Raw genomic sequence first — 17640 nt, forward strand, 5'->3', positions numbered from 1 at the left:
CGTCACAATATGCAGAAGCTGAGGAAGGAGAGCTTCAGTCTGTGGGTGACATTTCTGATTCAGGGAAACATGATTCAGATATTTCTACTTTTAAATTTAAGCTTGAGAACCTCCGTGTATTGCTTGGGGAGGTGTTAGCTGCTCTGAATGACTGTGACACAATTGCAGTACCAGAGAAATTGTGTAGAATGGATAAATACTATGCAGTGCCGGTGTGTACTGATGTTTTTCCAATACCTAAAAGGTTTACAGAAATCATTAATAAGGAGTGGGATAGACCCGGTGTGCCGTTTTCCCCCCCTCCTATTTTTAGAATTTTTTTTTCCAATAGACGCCACCACACGGGACTTATGGCAGACGGTCCCTAAGGTGGAGGGAGCAGTTTCTACTTTAGCAAAGTGTACCACTATCCCTGTCGAGGACAGTTGTGCTTTTTCAGATCCAATGGATAAAAAATTAGAAGGTTAGCAGATAGCTAGTGCATTTCACACCTACTATACAGCCCTATATAACATTAATAAAAAAGATGACACCTCTGCTCAAGTTTCAGAGAGGGAGAGGGAAATAGACGACTACCTGGCCCCTTTAAACTTACCATGTTTATCAAACGAGGACTCAGACAGACTAGACCAGCCTATAACTTTAGAAGAACTTTCACACGCTATCAAAGAACTCCCCAACGGAAAGAGCCCGGGCCCAGACGGGCTTACCATTAAATACTATAAAACTTTCCTCAGCATACTCGCCCCAAACTTGATCCAACTCTTTAATAGCTTGATTGAATCTCCCCAATTGTCTCGTTCAATATTAGAAGCTCACATCACTGTAATACCCAAACCGGGCAAGTCCCATTCTATACCAGAACACTTCAGACCGATATCGCTGTTAAATGCTGATGTAAAAATATTGGCCAAAGTGCTGTCCCAGCGCCTCAGCAAGCATCTCCCAGCCCTTGTCTCCACTGACCAGGTGGGATTTGTCCCGGGTAGGGAGGCAAGGGACAATACCTGTAAAATTTTGCAATTGACTCAATATGCCCGTAATGAAGGGATACCTATGGTGCTCTTCTCGACCGACGCGGAGAAGGCCTTTGACAGGGTCGATTGGCTTTTTCTGCATCGGGTTCTGAGGGCCATGAACTTCGGTAGCGCATTTACGAATCTAGTGTTTTCCCTATACTCTGAACCAAACGCGAAAGTCAGAATTAACGGCACACTCTCTGATACTTTTTATATATCAAATGGGACGAGACAGGGGTGCCCCCTTTCCCCATTACTATTTGCCCTCTCTATAGAGGCGCTGGCTCAAAAAATCCGAAACAACCATAGAGTCTCAGGCATAAAAATTAAAGAGTCTGAATACAAGCAAACCTTGTACGCGGACAACATTTTATACACACTGACCAACATAGACACCTCTATTCCAGCGCTCCTGCAGGAATTAAAAACATACGGCTCCCTGTCAAACTTCCACCTCAATATCACTAAATCGGAGGTCCTAAATATTAATGCCCCAGAAGACCATTTGCAAGCACTATGCGAGGCTCTCTCAATACCTTGTGCGCAAAAAAAACTACGATACTTAGGGGTTTCACTTACTAAAGACCCTCGTGAACTATTCAGACTAAACTATGTCACCCTGAAAGATGAAATAGTTAAGGACCTCTCCTCCTGGAGGAACAAGCCTTTATCTTGGCTGGGTAAAATTGGGGTTATTAAAATGAATATCCTACAAACACTCCCAATCCCCATCCCAAAGGACTACCTCCACCAGCTTCAAAAGCTACTCGAGCAATTTATCTGGAACAACATCAAATCACGCATATCCAGAAAAACTCTATACGTGTCAAGAGACAAGGGGGGTTTGGGTTTCCCAGACTTAGCATCATACAGACGAGCTATTTTTCTCCAAAGGATTGTAGAATGGGCTCAAAACACCTCACATAAAGCTTGGGTACGTCTTGACGGACAAATACTTAATCTTAACAATGTAGGCACACTGGCATTTATGTCTCCATCGCAACAACCAAAAATTCTAGGCAAATTTAGCTGCATTGCAGAAACACTCAGGGTGTGGGACAATACAGTTAATACCTGTACACATATATCCCCGGGGCAATCACCCCTTTTACCTATAATTGAAAACCCGGACCTCCCATATTCGTACTTGGGCACTCAGATGAGCAAACCTTACCCTTTGAGAGAAGGCACTCTATACTCCGCAGTAGAGAATGGTAAATTACTACCCCCACACGAGATGGTAGAGAAATTTGGAAACCTATTCCAATCTTGGATGAGATATAACCAACTGCAACACTATCTTACACACCACAAGAGCAGAGCACACTTTATGCGAGAACTCACGACCTTTGAAAGTCTATGCACAACTCATAATCCATCCAGGCGCCTAATATCCCTGATATATAGGCTTCTTGCCACCCCTCCCGATGCAACCCTCCCCTCCTATACCTCGGCCTGGAACAGGGAATTAGGTAGGGACATAGATGATGATACTTGGCTCAGATCCTTTTCCCTCACTAAACGTTCTTCTATATCTGCCAACGTGCAGGAAATTCACATAAAACTGACAAGTAGATGGTATTTGACACCTACCAGGTTGCATAGATGCTTCCGCGCAGTCAGCCCTATGTGCTGGAGGGACTGTGGCGAGCCTGGCACACTCTTGCACATTTGGTGGACTTGCCCAAAAATAAAAGACTTTTGGCGTGTTGTTATCAGTAACATATCAGACAAGCTGCAAATTACGATCCCACACACTCCAGAGGCTATCCTTCTTTTTCACTTGCCCAAGGTCAAAATAGCACACATACAGGCACTACTGCTCTTAATGCTCACGGGAGCCAAAAAACTGATACCTAGGAGGTGGAAATCAGGGGTAGTACCGACACTAGAGGAGTGGGTGCATACGGTAGAAGAGTTGCTTGCACTAGAAAGATCTCACTACTACAAAATTAACAAGATAGGCACACATGAAATGATGCTGGCAGTTTGGAGAGGTCAAGAAATTTAACAAAATGAGACTAACCCGCAGGAATAGCCGCGGCTCCTCCCACCCTACCCCCCTTACCTTTCCCCCCTCTCTGCTCCCCCTCCTCTTTTTTTTTTTGTATTGTTTTGTTTATTGACACACAATACTTCAATATTCATGTTCTATTTTGATTGTGAAGGAGAGGAGTAAAGAAAGAAAAATTCAAAAATATCACAAGCATAAAGTCTATCATGATGTACAGTGGCGACCCAAAGATGGGAGTCTGTATAGCTTGGAGTAGCATACAATGTTTTATGTGTACTATACATTTCTCTTATTGTCTGCTATGTAAAGATTATTTAAAGCTTACCACTGTATGTATGAAACTCAATTTTATTTTGATTTAATAAAGCTTGTTTGAAAGGAAAAAAAAAAAAATTAGAAGGTTACCTTAAGAAAATGTTTATTCAACAAGGTTTTATCCTGCAGCCCCTTGCATGCATTGTGCCTGTCACTGCTGCTGCGGCATTCTGGTTTGAGTCTATGGAAGAGGCCTTTCGGACAGCTACTCCATTGACTGAAATACTTGACAAGCTTAGAACACTTAAGCTAGCTAATTCTTTTGTTTCTGACGCCATTGTTCATTTGACTAAACTAACGGCTAAGAATTCTGGATTCGCCATCCAGGCGCGTAGGGCGCTATGGCTTAAATCTTGGTCAGCTGACGTGACTTCAAAGTCTAAATTACTTAACATTCCCTTCAAGGGGCAGACCCTATTCGGGCCTGGTTTGAAGGAAATTATTGTTGACATTACTGGAGTTAAGGGTCATACCCTTCCTCAAGACAGGGCCAAATCAAAGGCCAAACAGTCTAATTTTCATGCCTTTTGAAACTTCAAGGCAGGTGCAGCATCAACTTCCTCTGCTACAAGACAAGAGGGAACTTTTGCTCAATCCAAGCCGGGCTGGAAACCTAACCAGTCCTGGAACAAAGGCAAGCAGGCCAGAAAGCCTGCTGCTGCCTCTAAGACAGCATGAAGGAACGGCCCCCTATCCGGTAACAGATCTAGTAGGGAGCAGACTTTTTCTCTTCACCCAGGCATGGGAAAGAGATGTTCAGGATCCCTGGGCGTTGGAGATCATATCTCAGGGATATCTTCTGGACTTCAAAGCTTCCCCTCCTCAAGGGAGATTTCACTTTTCGAGATTATCTGTAAACCAGATAAAGAAAGAGGCATTCTTATGCTGTGTGCAAGACCTCCTAGTTATGAGAATGATCTGTCCAGTTCCACAGTCGGAACAGAGACAGGGTTTTTATTCAAATCTGTTTGTGGTTCCCAAAAAAGAGGGAACCTTCAGACCCATTTTGGATCTAAAGATCTTAAACAAATTCCTCAGAGTTCCATCGTTCAAAATGGAAACTATTCAGACCATCCTACCTATGATCCAGGAGGGTCAGTACATGACCACAGTGGATTTGAAGGATGCTTACCTTCACATACCGATTCACAAAGATCATCATCGGTTCCTAAGGTTTGCCTTTCTGGACAGGCATTACCAATTTGTGGCTCTTCCCTTCGGGTTAGCTACAGCTCCAAGAATCTTTACAAAGGTTCTGGGATCGCTTCTGGCGGTCCTAAGACCGCAAGGTATATCAGTGGCCCCTTATCTGGACGACATCCTTATACAGGCGTCAAGCTTTAAGATTGCCAAGTCACATACGGACATAGTTCTGGCATTTCTCAGGTCACATGGGTGGAAGGTGAACGAGGAAAAGAGTTCTCTATCCCCACTCACAAGAGTCTCCTTCCTAGGGACTTTGATAGATTCTGTAGAAATGAAGATTTACCTGACAGAATCCAGGTTATCAAAGCTTCTAAAATCTTGCTGTGTTCTTCATTCTATTCCGCGCCCTTCGGTGGCTCAGTGTATGGAAGTAATCGGCTTGATGGTAGCGGCGATGGACATAGTGCCATTTGCGCGACTACATCTCAGAACGCTGCAACTATGCATGCTCAGTCAGTGGAATGGGAATTACACAGATTTGTCCCCTCTGCTAAATCTGGATCAAGAGACCAGAGATTCTCTTCTCTGGTGGCTATCTCGGGTCCATCTGTCCAAAGGTATGACCTTTCGCAGGCCAGATTGGACAATTGTAACAACAGATGCCAGCCTTCTAGGTTGGGGTGCAGTCTGGAATTCCCTGAAGGCTCAGCGATCGTGGACTCAGGAGGAGAAACTCCTCCCAATAAATATTCTGGAGTTAAGAGCAATATTCTATGCTCTTCTAGCTTGGCCTCAGTTAGCAACCCTGAGGTTCATCAGATTTCAGTCGGACAACATCACGACTGTGGCTTACATCAACCATCAAGGGGGAACCAGGAGTTCCCTAGCGATGTTAGAAGTCTCCAAGATAATTCGCTGGGCAGAGACTCACTCTTGCCACCTATCAGCAATCCATATCCCAGGTGTAGAGAACTGGGAGGAGGATTTTCTAAGTTGTCAGACTTTTCATCCGGGGGAGTGGGAAGTCCATCCGGAGGTGTTTGCTCAATTGGTTCATCGTTGGGGCAAACCAGAACTGGATCTCATGGCATCTTGCCAGAACGCCAAGCTTCCTTGTTACGGATCCAGGTCCAGGGACCCAGAAGCGGCACTGATAGATGCTCTAGCAGCGCCTTGGTTCTTCAACCTGGCTTATGTGTTTCCACCGTTTCCTCTGCTCCCTCGACTGATTGCCAAAATCAAACAGGAGAGAGCATCGGTGATCTTGATAGCGCCTGCGTGGCCACACAGGACCTGGTATGCAGACCTAGTGGACATGTCATCCTTTCCACCATGGACCCTGCCTCTGAGACAAGACCTTCTACTACAAGGTCCTTTCAATCATCCGAATCTAATTTCTCTGAGACTGACTGCATGGAGATTGAACGCTTGATTTTATCAAAGCGTGGCTTCTCCGAGTCAGTCATTGATACCCTTATACAGGCACGAAAGCCTGTCACCAGGAAAATCTACCATAAGATATGGCGTAAATACCTTTATTGGTGTGAATCCAAGAATTACTCATGGAGTAAGGTTAGGATTCCTAGGATATTGTCCTTTCTCCAAGAGGGTTTGGAAAAAGGATTATCAGCTAGTTCTTTAAAGGGACAGATTTCTGCTCTGTCTATTCTTTTGCACAAGCGTCTGGCAGAAGTTCCAGACGTTCAATCTTTTTGTCAGGCTTTGGTTAGAATTAAGCCTGTGTTTAAACCTGTTGCTCCCCCATGGAGCTTAAACTTGGTTCTTAAAGTTCTTCAAGGGGTTCCGTTTGAACCCCTTCATTCCATTGAAATCAAAATTTTATCTTGGAAAGTTCTGTTTTTGATGGCTATTTCCTCGGCTCGGAGAGTCTCTGAGTTATCTGCCTTACAATGTGATTCTCCTTATCTGATTTTCCATTCAGAAAAAGTTATTCTGCGTACAAAACCTGGGTTTTTACCTAAGGTAGTTTCTAACAAGAATATCAATCAAGATGTTGTTCCATCATTGTGTCCTAATCCTTCTTCAAAGAAGGAACGCCTTACATAATCTGGACGTGGTCCGTGCTTTAAAGTTTTACTTACAAGCTACTAAAGTTTTTCGCCAAACATCTACACTGTTTGTTGTTTACTCTGGACAGAGGAGAGGTCAAAAAGCTTCGGCAACCTCTCTTTCTTTTTAGCTTCGGAGCATAATACGCTTAGCCTATGAGACTGCTGGACAGCAGCCCCCTGAAAGGATTACAGCTCATTCTACTAGAGCTGTGGCTTCCACCTGGGCCTTTAAAAATGAGGCTTCTGTTGAACAGATTTGCAAGGCGGCGACTTGGTCTTCGCTTCATACCTTTTCAAAATTTTACAAATTTGATACTTTTGCTTCTTTGGAGGCTATTTTTGGGAGAAAGGTTCTACAGGCAGTGGTTCCTTCCATTTAAGCCTGCCTTGTCCCTCCCTTCATCCGTGTACTTTAGCTTTGGTATTGGTATCCCACAAGTAATGGATGATCCGTGGACTGGATACACCTTACAAGAGAAAACATAATTTATGCTTACCTGATAAATTTATTTCTCTTGTGGTGTATCCAGTCCACGGCCCGCCCTGTCTTTTTAAGGCAGGTCTAAATTTTAATTTAAACTACAGTCACCACTGCACCCTATGGTTTCTCCTTTCTCGGCTTGTTTCGGTCGAATAACTGGATATGGCAGTTAGGGGAGGAGCTATATAGCAGCTCTGCTGTGGGTGATCCTCTTGCAACTTCCTGTTGGGAAGGAGAATATCCCACAAGTAATGGATGATCCGTGGACTGGATACACCACAAGAGAAATAAATTTATCAGGTAAGCATAAATTATGTTTTTTGCTTTACTTTCCCTTTAAATGAGTAACATTATTAGTTTCTTTTTTTAGGAACCAAACACCTAGATTACGAGTTTTGCATTAGAGGCTATGCGGTGCTAACGAGCAGTTTATGCTCACCGCTCACTTACAGACAGCGCTGGTATTACGGGGTTTTACAAACCAGAAAAGAAGTGAGCGTTGAGCAAAATTTAGCTCATTACCGCACTCCAATACAAGCGCTGCTTATGTTAGCAGTGATCTGGTGTAACGTGCTCGTGCACGATTTCCCCATAGGAATCAACAGGGAGAGCCGGCTGAAAAAAAGTCTAACCCCTGCAAAAAAGCAGCATAAAGCTCCGTAACGCAGCCCCATTGATTCCTATGGGGAAATAAAATTTATGTTTATACCTAACACCCTAACATGAACCCCAAGTCTAAACACCCCTAATCTTACACTTATTAACCCTTAATCTGCCGCCCCTGACATCGCCGCAACCTACATTATATTATTAACCCCTAATCTGCCGCTCTAGACACCGCCGCCACCTACATTATACTATACTACTATACTATACTTATGAACCCCTAATCTGATGCCCCCAACATCGCCGACACCTACATACTATTTATTAACCCCTAATCTGCCTTCCCCAATGTCGCCGCAACCTACATACACTTCTTAACCCCTAATCTGCTGCCCCCAGCGTCGCCGTGACTATAATAAACATATTAACCCCTAAACCACTGCACTCCCGCATCGCAAACATTAGTTAAATATTAACCTCTAATCTGCTGTCCCTAACATCGCCGCCACCTACCTACATTTATTAACCCCCTAATCTGCCGCCCCTATAATAAACATATTAACCCCTAAACCTAAGTATAACCCTAACCCCCCCTAACTTAAATATAATTCAAATAAATCTAAATAAAATTACTATAATCAACTAAACTATTCCTATTTAAAACTAAATACTTAGCTGTAAAATAAACCCTAAGCTAGCTACAATATAACTAATAGTTACATTGTATCTATCTTAGGGTTTATTTTTATTTTACAGGCAAGTTTGTAGTTATTTTAACTAGGTAGAATAGTTATTAAATAGTTATTAACTATTTAATAAACTACCTAGTTAAAATAAATTCAAAAGTACCTGTAAAATAAAACCTAACCTAAGTTACACTAACCCCTAACACTACACTATAATTAAATTAATTCCCTAAATTAAATACAATTAAATACAATTAAATAAAATTTGCTAAAGTACAAAAAGAAACAAACACTAAATTACAGAAAATAATAAACAAATTACAAGATTTTTAAACTAATTACACCTAATCTAATCCCCCTAACAAAATAAAAAAGCCCCCACAAAATAAAAAAAGCCCTACCCTACACTAAATTACAAATAGCCCTTAAAAGGGCCTTTTGCGGGGCATTGCCCCAAAGTAATCAGCTCTTTTACCTTTAAAAATAATTACAAATCCCCTCAACATTAAAACCCACCACCCACACAACCAACCCTACTTTAAAACCCACCCAATACCCCCTTAAAAAAACCTAACACTAACCCCTTGAAGATCAAGTCTTCATTCAACCGGGTCGAAGTTCTCAACGAATCCGGCAGAAGTGGTCCTCCAGACGGGCAGAAGTCTTCATCCATTTGGCATCTTCTATCTTCATCCATCCAGCGCGGAGCGGGTCCATCTTCAAGACAACCGACGCAGAGCATCCTCTTCTTTCCACGGCGACTGAAGAATGAAGGTTCTTTTAAGTGATGTCATCCAAGATGGCGTCCCTTCAATTCCGATTGGCTGATAGAATTTTATCAGCCAATCGGAATTAAGGTAGGAAAAATCCTATTGGCTGATGCAATCAGCCAATAGGATTGAGCTGGTATTCTATTGGCTGTTCCCGGTAAGGTGATCTTCAAGGGGTTAGTGTTAGGTTTATTAAGGGGGTATTGGGTGGGTTTTAGAGTAGGGTTGGTTGTGTGGGTGGTGGGTTTTAGGGCTAGATTTATTAATGCTGAGGCGGACAGGGGCACATATACACGCCCCTGTACGCCTCAGCTCGCCTGTGGCGGGGTGAAATTACCCACAGGTATATGCCATTGCACACAAGCGCAATTTTGCGCTCGCGTGCAATTCCGCCCCCTGCCCGCGCACAGCCAATCACGCACGGGCAGGAGCTGTCAATCTCCTCGGTCTGACTAGACCGAGGATATAGAATTTCGCCACCTTAGAGGTGGCAAAGAGGTTAGGGAAGCTGCGGTCTGGTGACCGCTGCTTGATAAATGACGGCGAGCAAGTTCTTGTGAGAACTTGCAGCCGTAGGGCTTTAATAAATCTAGCCCTTAATGTTGGGGGGGGGGATTTGTAATTTTTTTTACAGGTAAAAGAGCTGATTACTTTGGGGCAATGCCCCGCAAAAGGCCCTTTTAAGGGCTGTTTGTAATTAAGTGTAGGGTAGGGCTTTTTTTATTTTAGATGGGCTTTTTTATTTTGTTAGGGGGATTAGATTAGGTGTAATTAGTTTAAAAATCTTGTAATTTGTTTATTATTTTCTGTAATTTAGTGGGGGGGGTTTTGTACTTTAGCTAATTTTATTTAATTGTATTTAATTTAGGGAATTAATTTAATTATAGTGTAGTGTTAGGTGTTAGTGTAACTTAGGTTCGGTTTTATTTTACAGGTACTTTTGTATTTATTTTAGCTAGGTAGTTATTAAATAGTTAATAACTATTTAATAACTATTCTACCTAGTTAAAATAAATACAAACTTGCCTGTAAAATAAAAATAAACCTAAGATAGCTACAATGTAACAGCTATATTGTAGCTAGCTTAGGGTTTATTTTACAGGTATTTCATTTTAAATAGGAATAACTTAGTTAATTATAATAATTTTATTTAGATTTATTTAAATTATATTTAAGTTAGGGGGGTTAGGGTTAGACTTAGATTTAGGGGTTAATAACTTTAGTATAGTGGCGGCGATGTTGGGGGTGGCAGATTAGGGGTTAATAAATGTAGGTAGGTGTCGGCAATGTTAGGGAGGGCAGATTAGGGGTTAATAATATTTAACTAATGTTTGCAAGGCAGGAGTGCGGCGGTTTAGGGGTTAATATATTTATTATAGTGGCAGCGATGTCCGGTTCAGCAGATTAGTGGTTAAAAATTTTATTTTAGTGTTTGCGATGTGGGAGGGCCTCGGTTTAGGGGTTAATATATAGTTTATGGGTGTTAGTGTACTTTTTAGCACTTTAGTTATGCTACGGCGTTGTAGTGTAAAACTCTTAACTACTGACTTGCGGTACCAGTCTTGACAGGAGAGGGTCTACCGCTCACTTTTTGTCAGACTCGTAATACCGGCGCTTTGCAAGTCCCATTGAAAAAAAGAGGATACACAATTTACGTAAGTGGATTTGCGGTATTTCCAAGTCTGGCCAAAAATGTGAGCGGAACACCTGTACCTGCAAGACTCATAAGACCAGTGGGCGTTAAAAAGCAGCGTTGGGACCGGCCAACGATGCTTTTTAAGCCTAACGCAAGACTCGTAATCTAGCCGAAAGTGTTTTTATTTTTACAGTGGAAAAAAAATAAACATTACAATTAAGAGATACGGATCAAAAAATAAAATAAAAATAAAAATTTGGGATCAGCGATTTTTCATATTATGTAACTGTTAAAAAAAACTTTTTGTACATTTCCGTTGCTGCCATAAGTCTTTTTTTCTTTCTCTGCTTTCTCTATGGTTCTCCCTTAAGGGCAAAGTGTGATCTTCATAAAAGAGGTGAAACATATTATTTTTATGAAATCCTTAAATGTATAAGAGTAATGTAATTGAGGTTTAATTAACTGATTCCTTTTGTGTTTGGCCCAGTATCTTTTGAGTTTGTCATTACCCACTTGTGATATCCATTTAGTTAACAAGCCGTAAGTGGCTCTTCTTTGGCAAGAAGTGTCAATTTAAAAAAATGACTTTGGGGAAAAATTAGCTACACATAACTTCCTTGAAAAAATCAATTTATTTAAAAAGCCATATATCATGCTTTTCTGACACTTCAGTAACATTCATTATTTTTATGTTAGCTGTAAACGACCTTGAAGAAAGCCAAAAATTGAAATGAATTACTGAAACTGGCAAAGTCTACAGTTATTTCTTTTTTTTTAACTTGTTTAAAGAAGACTTCTGAATCATGGTGGCTTCTACAATTGAGCTTGCTTAGACCTGCAAGAGAGTTTAGTTTGGCATCATTTGTGGTACGTATTTACTGAGCACGGACCCATAGGCTGTTGCTGTAGGATGCACAGGACAAAAATGTGCCATAACTGCTCAAGTACTATACTGAAAGAGACTAGAATCCCACACATTATTTTCTGTTGTACTTAAAAATGAGATGGTTTAATGAAAGTTGTGAGTTTGTCTTGAAGGGACCAAAAAAATCAAAATACATTTTTAATGATTCAGCTAGAGCATGACATTTTAAGCAACTTTCTAATTTACTCCTATTATCAATTTTTCTTCATTCTTTTGGTAGCTTTATTTGAAAAAGCAAGTAAGTTTAGGAGCCGGACCATTTTTTATTAAGAACCTGGGTAGTGCTTGCTGATTGATGTCTAAATGTAGCCACCAATCAGCAAGCGCTACCCAGGAGCTGAACCTAAAATGGGCCTGCTCCTAAGCTTATATTCCTGCTTTTTCAACTTGTTTTTTTTTTACTTAAATACTGGCAAAGGTAAAAATTCAAAGGCTTTGGTCAGACTTTTCTTTTTCATTCTGAATATAGTATAACACACTATAATAGACATAAAAGGATTTTATTTTGAAATCTGTATAGTATGTTTCAACAAACTAAAGGGACATAAAACCCAACATTTTCTTTTTCTTATTTTTCATGGTTCAACTAGAGCATGTGATTTTAAACAACTTTCCAATTTACTTATTTTTTCCAATTTGCTTCATTTTCTTGGTATCCTTTTTTTGAAGGAGCAGCTAGGCACTACTGGGAGCTATTTGAAAACATCTTGTGAACCAATGAAACGAGGCATTCTTGTGCAGCCACCAATCAGCAGCTAGCCTCCTAGTAATGCATTGAGCCTACCTAGATATGCTTTTCAACTTAAGATACCAAGAGAATGAAGCAATTTAGATAATAGAAGCAAATTGGAAAGTTGTTTAAAACCACAAGCTCTGTCTGAATCATTAAAGGAAAATTTGAGGTGTTATGTATCTTAAAGGGACACTCAAAATAAACTTTTATGATTCAGATAGATCATGCAGTTTTAAGACACTTTCCAATCTACTTCCATTATCAAATTGTGCACAGTCTTTTTATATTCACACTTTCTGGGGAACAAGATCCTACTGAGCATGTGCACAAGCTCACAGGGTATATGTATACTAGTCTGTGATTGGCTGATGTCTGTCACATGATACAGGGGGCAGAGAATTGGAGAAAAAATAAATTTGTTAAAAAAAAAAAATCTACTGCTTATTTTTAAATTCAGAGTAAGCGCTATTGCATTGTCTTTTTATTATGCTCTTGTTAATTATGTAATTCTAATGCATTGAGTGGTACTTTAAGCATTGAATTGCAGCAGCTCTGCAAATTATTTAAGACTTTATCAGAGACAAGATCCTGAAAGAACAATCTTTGATAGGGCTACATTGCCTTCAGCATACTTAAGTATGCTCTCCAGCCTCTTTGTGGAGTAGACACATCTCAATTTGCAAAGAGAAATTACAAACAAATGAATGAAGCAAAGTTGGTAATACAAGTAGCAAATTGGGGAAAAAAAATTAAATTGTATGTTCTGTGTGAATCACAAAAGCAATTTTTGGGTTTCATATCCCTTTAAGGTTTAAATGACTCTATTTATCATTGATGGATGGACACTTTTGTAAGTTATTTATTTAGCTAATGTAAGTTTGTTGTCTTTTTCAGTATAACAGATCATCGATATGAGAAAGTTCCCTACTTTGTATTTGGAGATTTTAACTTTCGATTGGATTTGAAATCGGTGGTAGAGGTAAGTCAGTTTATGGCTTTTATTTACTTGACTTTATATTTTGGAAGCACTGTTTTATACAATCGGATCATACTATTCTTGTGTTTACATAAATGCTGGTAAAAAATGAATAACACTAGTTGGCACACACTGTTGCCTTAAACATTATATAAAATCAGAGTGTAAATTGTAAAATTTTAGAAAAAGGAATTATGTGAATACAATAACTATTATTCTCTCATTATCTACCTTCCTGCTTATAAGCTCAGTGAAAAAATAACTCATAACTTTTTTTTTTAATTTGTTATTCTAAAATGACAATAATAATATATGGTTGGGTTTAGCTGAAATCTGAATATCATTCTAATAACTGACAATTTCACAAGACCAGTAAAATTGTATATAGATACTACAAATTATTTTCCTCTGAGCTAAACACTTTAAAGTTTGTCTACCTTTTCTTTATTCAGTAAACATTCACATGTGTGACAAACCTATTTGGCTACTGGAAAACATAACAATACCTTGTTCAATGAGGAAGATCTCCTAGATCCTGGTTTCTCAACAGCCGGGCCGTGGCCCAGTACCGGGCCATGATAGCCCTGCTGGTGGGCCCTGACCTGTCATGCCTCCACTGCACACTCTTACCCCACTGCACACAAGGAGCAGACTGAGACCAATCAAGGCTCCAGGAAAACTGTCTCACACTGACCCAAATGTATTAAAATTTATGCAAATAAACATGGTAGCCTCCCTGCCCTAACCCCAACAGGCTTATCAACCTCCAGAACCAGGACCCCCAACCTCCAGGGCCAGACCTCACACTCCATGTCCCTCACAGCGACAGACCGTCGGCAGGACCCCCACACTCCAGGGCCCCCACTAAACCCACATTGAACTGATTAGTTACTGATAGGGCAAATCCCTGCTGCTTACTATATATATATATATATATATATATATATATATATATATATATATATATATATATATATATATATATATATAAATAAAACTACCGGGCCCTGGACATGTCCAGCTAAAATTTACCGGGCCTTGAGGTCACTTTGGTTGAGAACCACTGTCCTAGATCAATGTTTCTAAACCGCGGTCCTCAAGTACCACCAACAGGTCAGGTTTTCATTATAGCTGAACCAGTGCACAGGTGAAGTAATCAACAGATCAGTAACACAATGGTTACTAACCTGCTCTTACTCATCAGCTGATTATTTCTGTGCACTGGTTCAGCTAAAATGAAGGCCTGGTGGGGGTACTTGAAGAACGCGGTTGAGAAACAATTTTTCTAGATAACTTTTTGGTTAGGTTTTAATTCATATATGCTAAAAATGAAATATTTGGATTTGGCTTTCCAAAGCTATTATAAGCCTATGTGGTCCTCTGAAGTGTAGGTAACCTAATGTAAAATAAATTAAGTAAGCAATAGTACTTGCCGCCATTTATAAACCCTAGCCCTATAACTTTTAAGCAATAGTAGCTACATATTTATATATACACACATTTGAGTGCCTAGGGCAGCACAAAACCTAAATACGCCACTGACACTAGGGAATCCTCTGAATTTTTTTGTAGATGTAGATATTAGTGCTATCAAAGAAGACCTATTGTGACATAAAAAGACTTTTCAGCCTTCAACTGCCATTCATATGGTTCCTTTGTCCCCATGTCATCTAGCACCTCCACTCCCAAAAATAGTCCCAAATGTCTGGCTCCCAGTAAACCCCCTAAATATCTGCACTCCAGTATCTACCCAGGGATTAATCCCTTATGGGACACTTCACCCAAAGCCTTTATATTACACCCTGATAGCAATGGCCTCTGCCTTGTTTTACATAGCTATTGAATCCTCCGCTTTTTCATCAGGGCCCTTAGGCATCATTGAAGACCCCTTCAAAACGTTGATCTTCATTCTTGATTGAAGCCCTTTGTGTATCCACTTGTTTCTGTAGAAGTAGCTGTGTGGGACCAGAAAACCTTATTTATAATAGGATTTTCTGTCTGGATAGTTAGTAAATCTAAACACTATGTCACATGTAATGATTAGATTTTGCTAACACGAGGAAGGCAATTACTTAGAGAACCACTAAATACAGTAGATCTGAATAATGGACAAATACACAATAAAACAACAATACAATAGCATTTACTTTGAATTTGAAATAAACAGTCGAAAATTTTCTGTCAAATTTAAAGTTAATCTATTTTTTCTCCCCCTGTATCATGTGACAGCCATCAGCCAATCACAAAATGCAAATATGTATAAACTTCACACATGTTAAGTAGGAGATGGAGCCTCAGAAAGTGTGTATATAAAAAGAATGTGCATGTTTTGATAAAGGAATTATATTGAAGAGTTTTTAAAATCTCATGAATTTTAATTTTGACTTTAGTGGCCCTTTAATGATATTATAAAGTCGGCCCCTTTATCTGATTTGTTAGTATATCCATGTAACTGTTTCCAGAAATTTATATGAGAAATTTAAAAAAATATCCCACTTAGTCTACATATTGTTGCTTTTGTTTTGTTTTTTAACTTACAAAAGGAAAAAAACATCTATTAAGGTTAATTGCGTCTTCCTACAACTGACTAAGGGCTAGATTACAAGTGGAGCGCAAAATATCGCTTTTGCGAGGGTGATATTCGTGCTCCACTTAGTAATACCAGTGCACACTAATCTGCACTGGTATTATAAGTTAGTTGCAATGCGAATGCGACCTCATGTTTGCATTGCACGGAATCTTTGCTCTCACGAGCGCGCGTTTTCATAGGCTCCAATGGGAGCCTCGTTCTAATGCCGTCAGACACAGCATGAGAACTTAGCGCACTGAAGGGGGTAAGTCGGGCAGTGATGGGCAGCAAATTGAAACATATATGAATATATACACAAATTAACACATAAATATATATTATATAAGCATATACATATATATTTACTGGGAACACAGTCCCCATAGACCGCAATGTAAAGGCACTTTTCAGTGTATTTTTTTTCTAACACCCCAGACCCGCCAACATTATCCCCATAATAACTACTTCTTGCAGTTATTTTTTTTAAAAAAATCCAAATGCTACAATTTTTTATTTTAAAAAAACTATTCTACACTGTATTTTTGGGGCAATTGGGGCACATTTTGAAAAATAACAAGAGATATGATCTCTGGTTAATTTTTGGAGCGCTAATTGCTACCACAAGCTCGCGGTAGCAATAACCAGCCTCTTGTCATTACAAGTAAACAGGCAAATTTTCCCAAGTATATTAACCCAACCCTTTCTGATCCTAAACCATTTTCTTAACAGTATCATTATTTTAGTGTTCGTTGACATGGGAGATGACCAAGAAACATATCAGTTGTCTGGTGGAAATACATATATAAACATATATTTATAGTCGGTTTCAGGGTAGCAACACATTACTGTGAGCTACCTGAACATATCTTGTGAGCAAATGACAAGAGGCATATGTTCATAGCCACCAATTACCAGGCAGCTCCCAGTAGTGCATTGCTGCTCCTAAGCCTACCTAGGTATGCTTTTCAACAAAAGATACCAAGAGGAAAAGTAAATTTGATAGAAAAAATAAATCAAAAGATTAAAATGAAATGACCTATTTGAACCATGAAAGTTTTATTTATAATTTTGTTTTCTGTAATCCTGATAGATATTATAAAGGTCTCTAAGGTTAATTAAAGAGACAGGAAACCCAATTTTTTCTTTCATGATTAAGATAGAGCATGCAACTTTCTAATTTACTTATATTAGCACATTTTCTTTATTCTCTTGGTATCTCTTGTTGAAAAGCAGAGAGGTAAGCTCAGGAGCGTGCATGTGGCTGTAATACTATTTGGCAGAAGTTTTTAAAGAATGTTATCCATTTGCAAGAGCACTATATGGTAGCACTATTTCCTGCCATGTAGTGCTCCAGACACCAACCTAGGTATCTCTTCAACAAAGAATACCATGGGAACAAAGCAAATTTGATAATAGAAATAAATTAGAAACTTTTAAAAATTGTATGTTCTGTCTTAATCACAATAAGACATTTTTGGGTTTCATATCCCTTTAACCCCTTAAGCCAATAGGACATAGCTACTACGTCACAGAGTACTTTGCCTAGTGTACTCTGTTGACGTAGTAGCTACATCCTACCTTCTGTCTCATGCTGTGGTTCCGGCTGTTGGCTCTGACAGCTAAGACCACACTCAGAGGCAGAAGGCGTCTCCGTTCATATGGTAAGGGTGTGCTGAGCATGCTCCCGTTACT

General features: G+C 39.7%; 1 protein-coding gene across 1 annotated transcript in view; it reads left to right on the forward strand.

Moving 5' to 3' along the window:
* The window catches only part of INPP5A (inositol polyphosphate-5-phosphatase A), an 878314-nt gene that overhangs the window by 675889 nt on the left and 184785 nt on the right, over nucleotides 1-17640 (forward strand). The window contains exon 9 of the mRNA XM_053692598.1: nucleotides 13298-13382. Within this exon, the coding sequence (XP_053548573.1) occupies nucleotides 13298-13382 (85 nt within the window). The remainder of the gene's footprint in view (nucleotides 1-13297; nucleotides 13383-17640) is intronic.

Source organism: Bombina bombina, chromosome 9 (assembly GCF_027579735.1).
Source record: "Bombina bombina isolate aBomBom1 chromosome 9, aBomBom1.pri, whole genome shotgun sequence".
Classification (NCBI taxonomy): domain Eukaryota; kingdom Metazoa; phylum Chordata; class Amphibia; order Anura; family Bombinatoridae; genus Bombina; species Bombina bombina.